We start from the raw sequence: 15,279 nt of genomic DNA, 5'->3' as shown, positions 1-15,279 counted from the left end.
CAGGTTATAGTCCAACAGGTTTAATTGGAAGCACACTAGCTTTCGGAGCCACAATCACCAGATGAAGGAGCGTCGCTCCGAAAGCTAGTGCTTCCAATTAAACCTGTTGGACTATAACCTGGTGTTGTGTGATTTTTAACTAAAATCATGAGGGGCATGGATAGGATAAATAGGCAAAGTCTCTTCCCTGGGATCGGGGACTTCCAGAACTAGAGGGCATAGGTTTAGGGTGAGGGGGGAAAGATATAAAAGAGACCTAAGGGGCAGGACAGATTGGATCGAAGGGTCTGTTTCCATGCTGTACATCTCTATGACTATGTCTCTATCTGCAGTTCTTTTGGGGGATATGTGGGGCCCGGACAGTGGCTATCAAAAGCGAATACTTGGAGAGTTTTCACAAATGGGGAAGTCGATTTTCGTTCAGTATTGTACATTTGGCACCACTCGATCACCTTATACCCAGTTTTGTCCAGCTAAGGAAATAGTTATTTTAGTTTTAAACGGGGATAAACTGTGGGATGGAGATGGACTGGAGTGTAGCGTTGTAGGGACACTGTTGCCCTTTTAAAAGTATTGAAAGGCGTGTCTCCGCCCAGGCTTTGCTGTTCCTCATGATTGGCTCTCGGCGAAGCGCCTATTGATTGGTCTGCAAGCTCCGGACTGGGTAACAAATATTTAGGAACAGGAGCTCTTTGGTCAGTCTCGGTATGTCAGAGGCTGGAGCTGACTGTGAGCGATGAAAGGGCAGTAGTGAAAGGGTTGGGGGAGGCGGTGTCACTCTGTCCTCCGAACTGACCAATATGACCCCTCCTGGAGCCCCGTCTCTCTGTGGATGTCACTTCTAATAGGAAACCTCCGCTTGATTTAAATCCGGATTGTGTCTGTGCGCTTGAAGATGCTGCTACTGACTCCCTTTGCACTGTGGCCTTGTCTGCTTTCCCTGCTGAGGACGGTGTGCTGTAATTACTCTGTAGACCTGTGCAGTTGGAAAGGAAGGTAGGAAGGGCAGCTTTATTATTTGTGTGTGAATGCTAGAGCACGCGCGAGTTCAAATCCTTGACTTCATTGTCCTGTTTGGTGATCTCTGTGCTCCCATCAGGACAGGGACTGAGGATCCCTGATAGCAGCGCCCCCTGGCAACGTCTGGTCGACGCTTACTTTCCAGAAAGTTTTTCAGAAACTTGCTTTTTGTTATCGGGAGAAATGATTAACAAGCCTTATATCTGTACAGATGCTAGGGGGATTTGGAAGGTGTTATGTGGCGAGAAACGAGAGGATCTTTCCTTGAACCCACTTGGTTAATCTAGTGGCATTCCAAAAAAATAAGCGACCGGGTTTGCAGACTTCACTCAGCTTAATATAAATCTTTTTGGAGAGGTTTTCGGGGTAAAATTAACCGGACGAATCTAGGTTAGCATCCCATGATGAGTATGTTTGGGTTCTATCATTGTATTTTCCCCCCAAAAACTGTTTAATTCTCTCAAATTGCACACGAAAACATCACAAAAAAGATTAAATGATCACAGCTAGCACTTGTTATGAAGGTTATTTGAACACCCATTTAGACAATTCTATAAAATTCCCAGCTGTGTATTTCTGACTGTGACTAAGGTTATTTTGAGTCCTACCTTGTACATTACTGGATTGCTGCAGCCAGGGTGCCTTAACTGGAGGTCATTTTTGTCACTTTTCTACTTATTGTTTGCAGGCTGGGAGGTTTGCTTTCATAATTGCGGCCTCGGATTCAGCATTTTATTAAAATGCGAGTCCTTTGTTATATTTGGCGCGCATTCCTATTGTTCCAGTCGTCTGCCCCTTAAAGTGCAGCGATGCGCTTGACACCAGCGGGACCCCAGGCAATCTGTCGCATCCCCTCTGAGCGTGGGACTGAGCCCTCACTTCATTCGCTGGAGAGCTCCTATTTGTTGAGAAAATAGCCTTTTTCTTCTAATCATGCGGGTGGTGGGACACACACCCTTGCACTTTAACTGGGGTGAGAGAAGTTTAGATGCTGGTAAGGCACTTTCTGCGGAGTTCTGTTGCTGCTTATTCAGTTTCATTGGTTTTAAGTGTGATCTGGTCATGTACAGGATGCACAGACATCATTTGACAGGTGGAAATCTGAAGCTGTTATAATCAGTGTTCATTATAAGGCCTGATCTAAAATTCAGTCCACTTGGCCATACATGTCTCCTTCATGGGCAACAGTAGCTTGGGGCAATTTTTTTAATTAAAAAAAAACCAAACTGCCCTTTCTGAACAGTTCCAAACAGATGGATCTGCTATCATTACTTCCTGCTTTCAGGACATGTTTGGGCATTTAAGTTTCAACTCGCTCAAGGTTTCTATAAGGTGGAACTTCGGATCAGACTCTCCTTTAGATCAGACAAGATTCAGGGAAATTTAATACACGTGCTCACCATGCTAAACCAGTTGGAAAGAGTGGTAGGTGAGAAAAGAACAGTTTTTTTTTCTTTTAAGTTCATGGAATGTGAGTGTCATTTATTTCTGAGACATCATGGATCTGGAGTCACATGTAGACCAGATAAGAGCGGCAGATTTCTTCCCTAGAGAACATTAGGAAACTAATGGGTTTTTACAACAACCAACAGTGTATGGTCCATGGTTGTCATTAAACCATCTCTGTACTGATTTGACATTTTAGTATCTGCCATGGGATTCAAGCTCATGTCCCTAAAATATTGTGGCCTGGGATTCTGAATTACTTATACTGTGCTACTACACCACTGCCTGATCGATGGTGCAAATGGAGAGTGCATGTGTGTGAGTTGATGTCTGGTGTGATTTTGTTTCCATTAATAAGGGGGAGCTGCTGGTTCAGTGGTAAAGTCACAAGCTTAACCATTCAGACAGAGGCTATTGCTCTGAGACCACAGCTTCAAATCCCACCATGACAACTATCCTGAATTGCCTTTGAACTAAATGCCCCAGTTGAATTAGCACTGTCTGGAGTTGTAAACTGGCTCAGCTAATGATGACATCTACTATCTGTCTTGGAAGCTGTCATCCTGACCCAGTCTGGCTTATAAATGACTGCAGACCCACAGCAAAGCAGTTAACGTTTCACTGCCCCCCCCTGGATTATGAGGGATGACTCATAAATGTTAGACTAAGATCCACATCCCATGAACAAATAAAAATGCAATCCAATGCTATTCCTCTGCCTTTGCTCCATGTCTGTACACACTGATTTAACTGAGAGAACCATCCAATGCCCTCTGAAATGCTGGAGTTGAACTTGCATCCACCACCTTTCCATTCTATACCCTATTTGTAGTGTAAACCTGTTTTACTCACCTGTAAATCTGTGTGCCTTTTGGTTCTCGCTCTGATTATGAGCAAGAAGAGTTTCTTTCTATTTTATCTGGCCTCTTCATGGTTTTACATCCTGAACTTAGCTGCCTTCTCCATGGAAGACTGTTCCAACCTCTCCTATCACGAGTCTCCTGAAACAGTTCTTGTACTTTCTGCATTTCTGGTACTTTCAGATCATTTCTGCACTTTGCAATGCATTCACTCACTCCCTCCCCCCATAAGGTGGGTGCCCCAACTATGCACAAAACTCCAGCTGAGCTCTTCCACAAGTACCTTGCACAAATTCACCATAACCTCCCTGCTCTTGTACACTCTGCCCCTGTTAATAAAAATCGGGGATAGTTAGTTGCGTTAACTGCATTCTCCAGTTGTCCACTCACTTCCAATGGTCTGTGCTCCCCTTACAACCTGCTCAAATTGTTTTCAAATTGTGCCCCCTATTTTGTATTGACTGCATGTTCTTCAAACCAAAATATTTCTCTTGTGAGTGGAGCTCACAGGTTGATTATATATTATAGTCTATCAGGTTTAATTTGAAGCACACTAGCTTTCGGAGCGCCGCTCCAAATAATATATATAATAATTTCTTGTGCTCCTTTTCCCCAGTGGCTTGTCCCAGGAGCCTGGGAGCGTGGAGCAGATCTTCCTGCACTGTGCCGAGGGGGACGTGGAGTGGCTGTACCCGGTGGGAGCGCTGCACCTCAGCCTGTCTCCCCGGCTGCCTCCCTGGCCAGCTAGCCCGGCCACCCCGGGGAGCAGGGGGGCCCGTGTCACGGCCTGCATCAAGCCAGCGGAGAGCTTCCGGGGGGCTCAGATCTACCTGGAGCGGGACGGCGAGCTGCAGCTGCTGGTGCGGGACCAACAGGAGGAGGAGGAGGAGGATGGGGCTATCGAGCCCAAAGTCCATTGTTTCAGCCGCTCGGCCGGTGAGAAGGTGGCGCTGTTCATCCAGTCCACCCTGCACCGAGACATCAGCCGCAGGATTGCTGCCTTTAAGTATGAACTCCGGGGAGACTGGGGCTCGGGAGTGCTGCTCCCTCAGCAGATTGAAAGTAAGGAGCCATCAATAAAGTAGATATCTCGCACTGCGCACCCCCCCCCCCCCCTTACAGTTCGTGCTAATGCTGACTTATTAACTAGAGCCCGCAGACCACCCCGAATTAACAACCTCCTCCAACTGCTCAGTCACAGGGAATGAGCAAATCCAACGAATCAGTCTCCGGAGGTGATCTCAGGACTGTCAATATAATACAGTCGATGCAGAGATCCCATTTGTTGGGAGACGAAGGGGGAGAATGGACATGATGCCTTCTAGATGGATGAGTTTCCTTAGTTGATCAGTGTGCAGAATAAAGCCAAAAGTATTGGATCAATCCCTATAACTGGCGGCGGTGGTTGATGCCCTCTGAGTTGGGAGGTCATCTTGCTGCTGTGCAAGACATTGGTTGGGCCACTTTTGGAATACTGTGTTCAATTTTGGCCTTCCTGTTATAGGATAGATGTTGTTAAACTTGGAAGGGGTTCAGAAAAGATATACATGGATATTATTGGGATTGGAGGATTTGAGTTACAAGGAGAGGCTGAACAGGCTCGGGCTATTTTCCCTGGAGCATAGAATGCTGCTGGGTTGTGGAGGTTTATGAAATCCTGGGGCACACCGAGTGAATGGCCCAGAGTAGGGCATAGGTATAAGGTGAGGGGGCAACCTGAGAGGCAACGCTTTCTTGCAGAGGGTGGTGCATGTATGGAATGAATTGTGTGAGAAGCTGTGGGTGGAGGCTGTTACAATTACAACATTTAAAAGGCATCTGAATGGATACACAGATAGAAAGGGTAAATGGTCTAGATCAGTTTAGGATATCTGGTTGGTATGGATGAGTTGGACTGAATGGTCTGTTTCCTTGCTGTATGACTCTCTGATCCCAAGTGGTTGCCCATAAGCTACATATAACCAATTGTCTCTCTAATTGAATGAGATGTCTCTAGTTCTTGCTAGACTGAGCTCCTTTTCAACCCTTGAAAGGAAGGTTGCTTATTAATTCACTTTCATTAATAGAATTGCTCAGCCCCTTAGTCTTTAACACAATGGAAAACAGAGACTTGTGTTCAGATAGCACCATACATGAATTCAGAAGGTGAATAAACCTCATTTTGAAATGCAGTCTCTGCTGTAATGGATCTACCAATGAGGATAAAGCCCACAATGCAGAGATTCATTAAAACTGTGACTAATGCATCCAAACCTGAACTGGGAATTGAAGACCTGTACTGAACTGGTGCTGGTCGGAAGTACTAGAAAGACTGACAATTCCTCCAGTCATATCCCAGAGGAAGTGACTGTCACACTGCTGATATTATTGGCTATACTGGCCGCAGAGGAAATGCCAGTTGAGTGGTCCACACTGGCTATTTTTCCAGTTTGACTTCAGGGGTGAGCTGGAATTGTGTGTGTATGCACTTGTGTGACTGTGTGCAAATCAGAATTTGAGATGCCTCGACAAATGTCCAGTCAAAACATTAGGAGTGAAGGTTTTGTTTTAAAAACTGCACAAATGTTGTTGTGAAAGTAGGAGGAGGATTAAAATACAGACACGAAAGATGCTGCTTGCAATTCACCGCAGAAAAAGATACACCCAATAAATAAGGAACACTCATTAGATAGAGTAAGATGTAAAAATAAAAGACTAGATTAGAAATATACAACACTTGATGTGTTTGCATTTTTAACAAGAATGCTTCCAAAATCTGAGTACAACCAACTTGCCCAGCAAGAGCAAGAGTTCACTCTTGGGACTGTGCTCCCGTTATCACTCTGTCCTGTAGATGGAGCTGTCCCTGAGCAAATGTGACATCCTTACGTTAGCCAACACTTGACAAATAATGAGTGGCTCTTTTGGCCTGCGGCACTTGTCCACTGCTGCTCTTCATTCCACCAAACACTCCCCCCTCCCCCCACCACCACCAAACTCTTTTTAGAATTGCCTCTGTAGAGCAGAAGGAAAGGACTTCTCAATATCCTCAATGTAAGCTCGGAATATGTAGACTAGTTACTCTAAATGTACCAACTCTAAACCGATTGGGTATATTCGGAGTCACAATAACTTGACCAAAGGCAAATTTACCATCCCAATCACCCTCTGCCCTATCCAGAACTTGTTGCATTTAGTTTCTAGACTCAATGGTTCCACATGGGAAAGTTTGCAATTTTAATAACACCTATCCTAATATTTGCTGAATGTATGACCATGTAAAGCAAATGAAGAAGGGCTTTTTTTTTCTCCCTGCACCTCAGATGCTGCCTGACCTGCTGTGCTTTTCCAGCACCACACTCTTGACTCTATTGTAAAGCAAACCACCTTTTAAAAAGGAAGGTGCTTGTCCCATTCCATACAGCTACCTGTACCAAGAGAAAACACCAGGTCTGACACCTCTCCAGACTTTGCCTCACCAGGTGGGATTAATCAGTGAAGTTAGTTTGATTTCACATTTCACCTGGATTCTTTTTAAAGTTATCTGGAGTTCATTCTGGTTTTTATGAACCAGATGACCTATTGGGTGAAATTTCCCAATGGCAGGTACCACACAAGTCAGTCAGATTACCTCTACAAAAGGAACAACAAATGGGGGAAATAAAAGCATTCTTTCTTGGCAATAAAATACAAACAACTAGATGTCTCTTTCTGTAAGCCATTCTGGCAAAGTAAAATCCAGAAGGACAATACTTCAGACCGTCGTGATCTGACTTTCTGAAACCGACAAAGCCAAATTTTTATGTGAAATTAACATTGATTGTGGTCAAAGTTTATGCCAGTACCAGCACCTGTTTGGAAGATCACTTTGTAATTCTCAATTTGGGAATATCGCCGTAAACCATGAGATATTGGAAAAGGAAGAGGCCATTCAGCCCATTGAGCCTGCTGTGCCATTCAATATGATCATGGCTGATTTGATCATCCTCAGTTCCATTTTCCAACCTTTGATCCAGACCCCTTGATTCCCTTGCTGATTAGAAATTTGTCTATCTCAGCTTAAGGATCTAAGCTTGACAGGCCTCTATGGTAAAGAATTCTGCAGATTCACTACCCTCTGAGAGAATCTCAGTCTTAAAAGTGTGATTCCTTTAATTTTGAGAGAATGCCCTCTGGCCCTAGACTTTCCCACAAGGGGAAATATCCTTTCCACATCTATCCTGTCAAGTTCCCTAAGAATCTTGTATTTCAATGATCTATGTCCTCCTATTATAGAGAAGAATGGCAAATGTTTGTAGCTCTGTTGTCTGTTTGGAATGTGGCACTACAGAAAAATATTTCTAGTTTTCAAGCGTAGAGTTTTTCATGCTGTTTTGGATGTAAAATTATTTTAGTGAGCTGACTGAGCCATGAAATGCTAGTTTGTGCAGAGATTTTTGCACAGTCAGCAGTTCTTCCCAATTTCCACTTTGGCGCACAATTCAGAAGCGCAGTGAAAGCCTTCCACAGTTCACTCACAGAAATGTGCTTAGTCGAGCCAGGTGTTACTGGACCTCAATGGGTCATTCGAAAGCTTTAATCCCACTCCAGGTTTACTTCCCATGGATCATAGGAAAAGGGAGGAAAGTTCTGTCTGAGAATAAGTGCAGTATGAGGGTCAGGAATGCTCTTTGTAACCCCAATAGCACCCTTGTGGTGGAAACAACAAAAGCCCAGTGTGTAGGACCCAAGACAAAACTCTGCCTTTTATTCAGTTGCATGAAAGATTAAGGATTAGTATTGTTGTCATGGTGATTGTAAAGTATTTCATGTTTTTTTTTTGGTGTGCAATTAGTATGCCTTTGGATTTTTTTGGTCAGAGATAGAATTAAAATTTAAGGAACATTCTATTGGCAACTCTCCTCTAAGTAGTTTAATGTTCTCCGATATATTCAGTCAGCATAACTGCAATTCCTGTTTGCCTTGGACCTTGAAATAACACTACATTTCCCTCATATTGATATAAGTTCTGTGTGACAGATTGTATTTAAAACATATTGAATAAGATTTCCTTTTTAAGGGCACAACAAACAAAATAGTTGAAGTTTATAAACCAAATGGGAAATTATTTTCTGAGGTGCCCACAGCGCATTTATTATACATAATGTACCAAGGAAATCATTCCCCAATATTCCTCAATTAATGCTTGATGTCTTGCTAAATCTACCTTGACAATTTTACAGAAACTACTTTCCTTAAATAATGACTCTTATCATCCCCATGGTCTCCCAGTTTATTGGCGAATTGAAATAAAAGTTAATAGTCAAAGAACCAGGAAAGAAAACAGCTCACACTTTTAATTCCCCAAATGAATAACAACTGAAATTCAGAGAATTGGAATATTATTCTCCTTGATACACAAGCAGGGTGCTCGACTTGTACTGTGTATAAATGGTCGTTTTTAACCTTTTGTCAACCTCTGTTTCTGATATCCACACTGAAAGTAATGGTTATTAATTCTTTATAAACTAACTGGTAAATTCTAAAGTGGGCATTCTGTACTGATCATTGACCTCTTCATTGTCTATTCCCCCTTCAGAAACTAAGCATTTCTATTTCTTAAATGCTGCAGTAGTTGGTTGAGAAGGCTTTCTGAGCTAGAACTAATGTCAGTGTATAAAAACAGACTGTACTCCAGTGAGCACATGTGCTTGCTTTGAAGCCATGTGTGTTCAGGGGCATCTTTTGTCCCATGTTTCACAGAATTGCTTTAATCCTGCCATTGCACCATACCTGTCCATTCAGAAGTAACTGCATTTGGGAGATATAAGAACAGGAGGAGGCCATTTGGTTCCTATATGCTGTTATCCCATTCACAGCGATCATGGTTGATCACCAGCCTTTTTTAAATTCATTCATAGGATCAGGGTATCACTGGTTGGTCAGCATTTATTGCTCAGAGGGTAACCATATTGCTTACCAAGAGTCAACCACATTGCTGTGGGTCAGGAGTCATATGTAGGCCAGACCAGGTAAGGACAGTAGTTTTTTTCCCCTAAAGAACATTAGTGAACCAGATGGGTTTTTCCTAACAACGGATTCATGGTCATCATTAGACTCTTAATTCCATATTTTTATTGAATTCAAATTCCACCATCTGCCACAGCAGGATTTGAACCTGGGTACCCAGAACACTTCCTGAGTCTCTGGCTCAACAGTCCAGTGATAATACCACTAAGCCGCCACCTCCCCTATAACTTGCATCTGCCTTTGCCCTATGGTTTTTAACACAGTTGGTGAGCAAACTTTCAATTTTCCAATTAGCAGTTGGTCTGATATCTGTTGCTGTTCGTAGCAAAGATCCCAAACTTCTACATTTCTGTGTTTCCCTGTCAAATGCCTGAGAGGTCTCTCTCCAGTTCCAGGAGATATGAGTTCCACGGTAGCTGTGGTCATTCTCATTGCTGTCCTCTTTCACAGGCCTTCTCTCCACCATCCCCTGCTCTCATAAACTTTCCTTTCCACCCTCTTGGTTATGACTGAGCAGTCATGACAATTTTCAAACCTCAAAATGGGATCACAGTGAGGAAAACTTTGGGGGAAATCACCTTAGGATATGCCCTCGAATCCTAGATTCCTGAACCAGTAGAAATAATGTTTCCCTTCATACCTTGTTTACTTTGGTCAAGTGGCATTTTAACCGTCTATATTTCTAGGACATTCAGGTCTATTTTGTGTAATCTCTCCTCATAGCTTAATCCTCAAATCTTGTATAAGTCTAGTGAATCTATGCTGCACTCCCCATGGCCAACCTATCCTTATAATAGTGTAACAAACACTAAGATTGGTGGTGTTACCAGACTGATTACTGAGGTGGCAATGCTGATGTACAAAAACAGACTGAAATAGATGGGACTATATTCAGTGGAGTAGAGAAGAATGAGGAGGAATCCCATAGAAACCTGTAAAATTCTAATGAGGTAAACACAGGTTGGGTGTTCCCAATGACTGGGGAGGCTAGAACCAACAGTGACTATGGGGTAGGCCATTTAGGACTGAAATGAGAAGAGATTTCTTCACCCAGACAGTGGGGAGTCTATGGAATTCTCTGCCATGGAAAGTGGCTGAGGACGAAACATTGAATGTTTTCAAGAAGGAATTAGATACAGTTTTTAAGGTTAAAAAGATCAAAGGGTATAGGGAGAAAGTGCAAACAGGTTACTGAGTCGAATGATCAGCCATGATCATATTGAATGGTGGAGCAGGCTTGAAGGGCCTGCTCCTGCTCCTAGTTTCTCTGTTTTTGTTATGTTAGGCCACATCTGCTGTTCACTGTGCAATGGTGCAATCTCTCAGACACTGCAAAGCTCCAGCTTGAAGCAGATTCCACTGATTTGTTCCAGCAGCTTTTCCAGTCAGTAAGAAGTCAGTCAGAGTGAGACAAGCTATCCAAGTAAATTTTTGTCTCGTTTAAATGTATTGGGCTTTGGTCCATGGCAGTTTCTAAAATAAAAAGTGTGCGACCACCACTTAGGAATTCTCTCTCCATTGCCAAATATTAGCCCACACTGGCCACTATGTGCTGCACTTCTGGCTTCAATGAGCTTCCAATCCTGGTATGGCATTACCCCCAAAGTCTTGTGAAACAATCACATCCAGTAATAACTGGAAAATGGGTTGTGATGGGAAAAACACTAGGTGCAATCTTCTCTTTTCCTGATCAAAAATGCCAGGCAATTTCTACAGCAGAAGAACCTGAGACTGATAGGCCCCTTATACTTTTATTTCTCGTGTTTAGGGTTTAAACATGAAGATTTTGTAAGACTGTGTGCCAGTTTCGGACACTTTAGTATCGTGAATAGATATCCATTTTAGCTCCAATCTCCAACGTTATGGTGACCCTGACCATCTGGGATGCACAATTTGGAAAAGGATCTTGCCTAAGTTATTCTTGCATCCTTGTAAAGCATATCTTTCAGGCTTCATTTAAACCTCTGCACAGAGCCTTGGAATTAACTTGGCTGGTTACATTGCAGATATAACTGGTCGTTAGCCACATGTGGATTTAGTTTTCTTTATCGTACATTGAAAAACTAACAGCATAAAGTCTAATTAGATTAGAAGGCCTAAGTCTTCTAATCTCCCAAAAAGAAAATGCTTAATCTCTGAACATTTCTTGGGTGTAGATGTAATTAAATATTTAAATGAGCCACATTGCTCTGCTGTTTTATCTTGCAATTGATTTTCATGACAGTAGGAATGTAGTTCCATTTGCTACTATCCTGTTACATCAATCAATCAATAGCATTTGACCAATATCACTTGACAAGTTTGCTCTGGTTCAGTAACCACCATTAAGGCAGGTGCATTCACCAGAAATACAACCACAATAAAATGATGACCTAGCTTTTCTTGAACTATAATTGTGGTTTGCCAGGTGCTCCCCTGTTCATTTTGAAGTTCAGCTATTGCCAAACACTTCTGTTTCTTTAAGATGCTAAAGTAAAGCAGTAAATCAGTCACATAGTTGCACAGTAACCTTAATTTCGACTTCATTGCTTTCCTTTCTTAGGCTAAATCTGTGCCATCTTGCATTAGAAAAGTTGGGACTGTCTTCCTCAGAGCAGAAAGTTGAAGGAGATTTGATCAAGGTGTCCAAAACCATGAGGAACGTGACCAAATACTCTGGCCTGCTTTCACCTTCTTTGCTGCTTTTCTTGGTGTACTGCTAAACTTAATTATTCCAATATATACCTGACCAGCTTCCCATATTGTACCTTTCACTGACTCAATGCCACTCGACGGTCTGCTCTCTGTGATCTAATTTGTACCTTGCCCAACTTACCCACCTGATAAAGAGCTTATGCCCGAAACATTGATTCTCCTGCTTCTCAGATGTTGCCTGAACTGCTGCGTTTTTCCAACACCACACTTGGACTCTAACCTTCAGCATCTGCAGTCCTCACTTTCACCATCTTACCCACTTGTCTTGGGCTGACTAATCTATGTTAGTTTGTAGTTGTACAATTTTTTTTTCAAAGAAATTCTCAGCCTTTGTTTTCATATCCCTCAATGGCCTCAGCCCTCCCTCTGTCTAATCTCCTCTAGCTCTGCAATTCTCCCCTCCAATTCTGGCTGCTTGACAATTCCATCGTTGATGGTTTTTCCCTCCGCTTTATGGGCCCTAAGGTCTGAAATGACTTCCCTGCCTTGCTCACCCACTCATTTTATGAGTCATCTTTAATCCTATCATTTTGGCCAAGCTTTTGGTGGCCTTGGGCTGACATTTCCTTGTGTACCTTGTTCATTCCTTTTTCCTGTGAAGCGTTCTGTGACATTTTGCTGTGTTGAAGATGCTACATAAATGCAAATGGGCGCTTGGCTGGTTCAGGAAACAGGAATGCCACTTTGGTACAGTAGGTGTCCTCTCCTGATGTTTATGAATCCTTTTGAGGAAGAATGTTATTGTATTAACATCAAAGCACCCATTACAAGGGAAAGCCCTACAATAAGAATTATTTAATAGCAACACTGGCTTTGGCATAACCACAATCATAAAAGTCATACAGCACGGAAACAGGCTCATTGGTCCAACCAGTCCATGCCAAACATAATCTCAAACTACACTAGTCCCACCTGCCTGCTCCTGGCACATTGCCCTCCCAACCTTTTCTATTCATGTCCTTATCCGAATGTGTTTTCAATGTTTTGATTGTGTCCACATCCACCACTTAACAAAAACTTTATAGAATCATAGTGGAGGAAAATAACAACAGGGAGAAACAGTTAGTTGCAACATGATAGCTTTAAGTTGATGGACCAAATGGTTTCTTCTGTTCTGGAACAACTCTAAGTGTGACTGTATATATATGTTTATAAATAGCCTGTACACAGATATGAATGTTAAGTCTTTAGCACGTCCTGTAAGTGCCATGTTTTGTGTAATCCCACTGCATAGACAGCACAGAAAAGAGATGCTTATGTTGTTACTTTGCACTGAATTGAAACCAGCAGCAGAAATGAAAGAACATTGTGGTAAGCCCTGCACCTGAAAACCATTTGACAAGAGATTTTTGTGCGCGACTAGTTTGTTGGTCGAGAAACATTTGATTTGGTTTCTGTTTTCCACATACCTGTGCTGAGGTGAATATTACTTAAACGCAACACTCTGATGTAGGCAGGAGATTATCTGACTTGACTCGGTGTAACCCATCAGTTCACATTGCCAGGTCATGTCTGGTCAGTTAATGAAACAAAGACCTGTCATCAATGACAACATAAACTCCCTTTATTATGACATTATCACACTTCAGCCCTCTTTCTATCTATGTTGTGATAAAGCTGGATGACTGGCTTCATACACCAGGAAGCCTATTGTCATCTGATTTGAACATAATCCTGTCCACTGTGAAACAGTGAATTATTAAACTTCATAAAATAACTGCCCCAAAACCACTGTAGTTGTTGTATCTTCAATGCATGAACTCAATTAATTTTAACTAATTGTCATTCGTCACAACTGAAAGCCAACACAGGCAACAGTAATTGTTACCAGGCCAATTCTGCTATTTTTACTGTTAGAGTTCAGCAATGATATGTTAGGTTTTTTTGAGCATGTCTGAGGGCTGTAGTAAAATGAATAACAGGAGTCTGAGTGTCAGAGGGGAAGCAGGAGAGTGGAATTGAGGGCAGGGATTGAGATCATGGTTCCTTGTGATACTCCTGACCCAGAACCCCAATCCTCAACCTGAGTACAGTAGGTGCCTTTGATCCCTAGTTGAAAGACCCCCTTGACCTGAGCCTTGGTTCAGACTGCAAATTAGCCATTATCTTAATGAATGCCAGCGCAGGCTCGAGGGGAGGAGTTGATTGGCCTGCTCCAGCTCCGAGTTTGCATGCTCTCTTCTGAAGCTGTTTTGCATTGTTGAGCAGTTATTTAATCTTTCCAGTGTTGGAATCCTTGACAATTATTGACACACGTAGGATCACTGTACTAATGGCCCAAAGATTGCCAGGTACCCAAAGAAAAATAATTTCAGCATCATAGACAATATTTTGTCCTTTTGTTAATTAATACAGGCTAAAACAAATTGGCCACTGATGGTCAACACTTATGGACAAATTTAATCATCTGATGATCTATAGCTTGAAATCCGATGGACCCCCAGGATATCCACACAGACCAGGGACTCCAATGTAGTGCTTAATATTTTCACAGCATATGTGTTCAATATTGTAAGGGCCTTTTTTAAAAAAAAAAGACTTTGGCAAATCTTTCTATCTGCACATAAAAATGGAACTCTGGTACTTAAGACATGATGCATTTTATTACAATCCTGGTTTATATTTGTGGGTAAGCAAAATTTAAGGAAGCATTTATTTCATTTTGGCAATTCCCCTATATTCATGTCTCTTGCCAATGAAAGTGGACATTACACTTTTGTGAAATGAACACACGCATCAGTAATTGGCAGTTGTCAGAAACGTAGGTTCCCAAATCACTGTCCATTTGAACTGGTGCCAATCTCCTCCAAGTAGGATAGAAGAAAATTGATTCCAGTTATGGTGGCGCTCTCTCCTTTGGAGAACTGATATTTGTGGAACAGAATGAGAGCTGATTCCAGTAACAGAGCACAAAAGGAGTAGATGTTAGCAATGTCAGTCGACTGGGAGAAAGTGAGGACTGCAAATGCTGGAGATCGGAGTCTAAGTGTGGCACTGGAAAAGCACAGCAGGTCAGGAGGAATCCGAGCAGCAGGAGAGTCAACGATTTGGGCATAAGTCTTTCATCAGTAGACTAGTAATACAGAGGCTCAGACTGAATTCTGTGGTTAAAAACAATGACTGCAGATGCTGGAAACCAGACTCTAGATTAGAGTGGTGCTGGAAAAACACAGCAGTTCAGGCAGCATCTGAGGAGCAGTAAAATCGCCGCTTTGGGCAAAAGCTCTTCATCAGGAATACAGGCAGAGAGCCTGAAGGGTGGAGAGATAAA

General features: G+C 42.5%; 1 protein-coding gene across 1 annotated transcript in view; it reads left to right on the top strand.

Moving 5' to 3' along the window:
* The first annotated feature begins 689 nt into the window (after positions 1-689).
* The window catches only part of metrn (meteorin, glial cell differentiation regulator), a 46,768-nt gene continuing 32,178 nt past the window's right edge, over positions 690-15,279 (top strand). Inside the window, exons 1-2 of the mRNA XM_043711118.1 lie at positions 690-996; positions 3,943-4,388. Coding sequence (XP_043567053.1) covers positions 896-996; positions 3,943-4,388 — 547 coding nt within the window. The 5' untranslated portion in view covers positions 690-895. The remainder of the gene's footprint in view (positions 997-3,942; positions 4,389-15,279) is intronic.

The sequence above is a fragment of the Chiloscyllium plagiosum genome, chromosome 21, assembly GCF_004010195.1.
Source record: "Chiloscyllium plagiosum isolate BGI_BamShark_2017 chromosome 21, ASM401019v2, whole genome shotgun sequence".
Classification (NCBI taxonomy): Eukaryota; Metazoa; Chordata; class Chondrichthyes; order Orectolobiformes; family Hemiscylliidae; genus Chiloscyllium; species Chiloscyllium plagiosum.
This window is presented reverse-complemented; position numbering and strand designations above follow the sequence as displayed.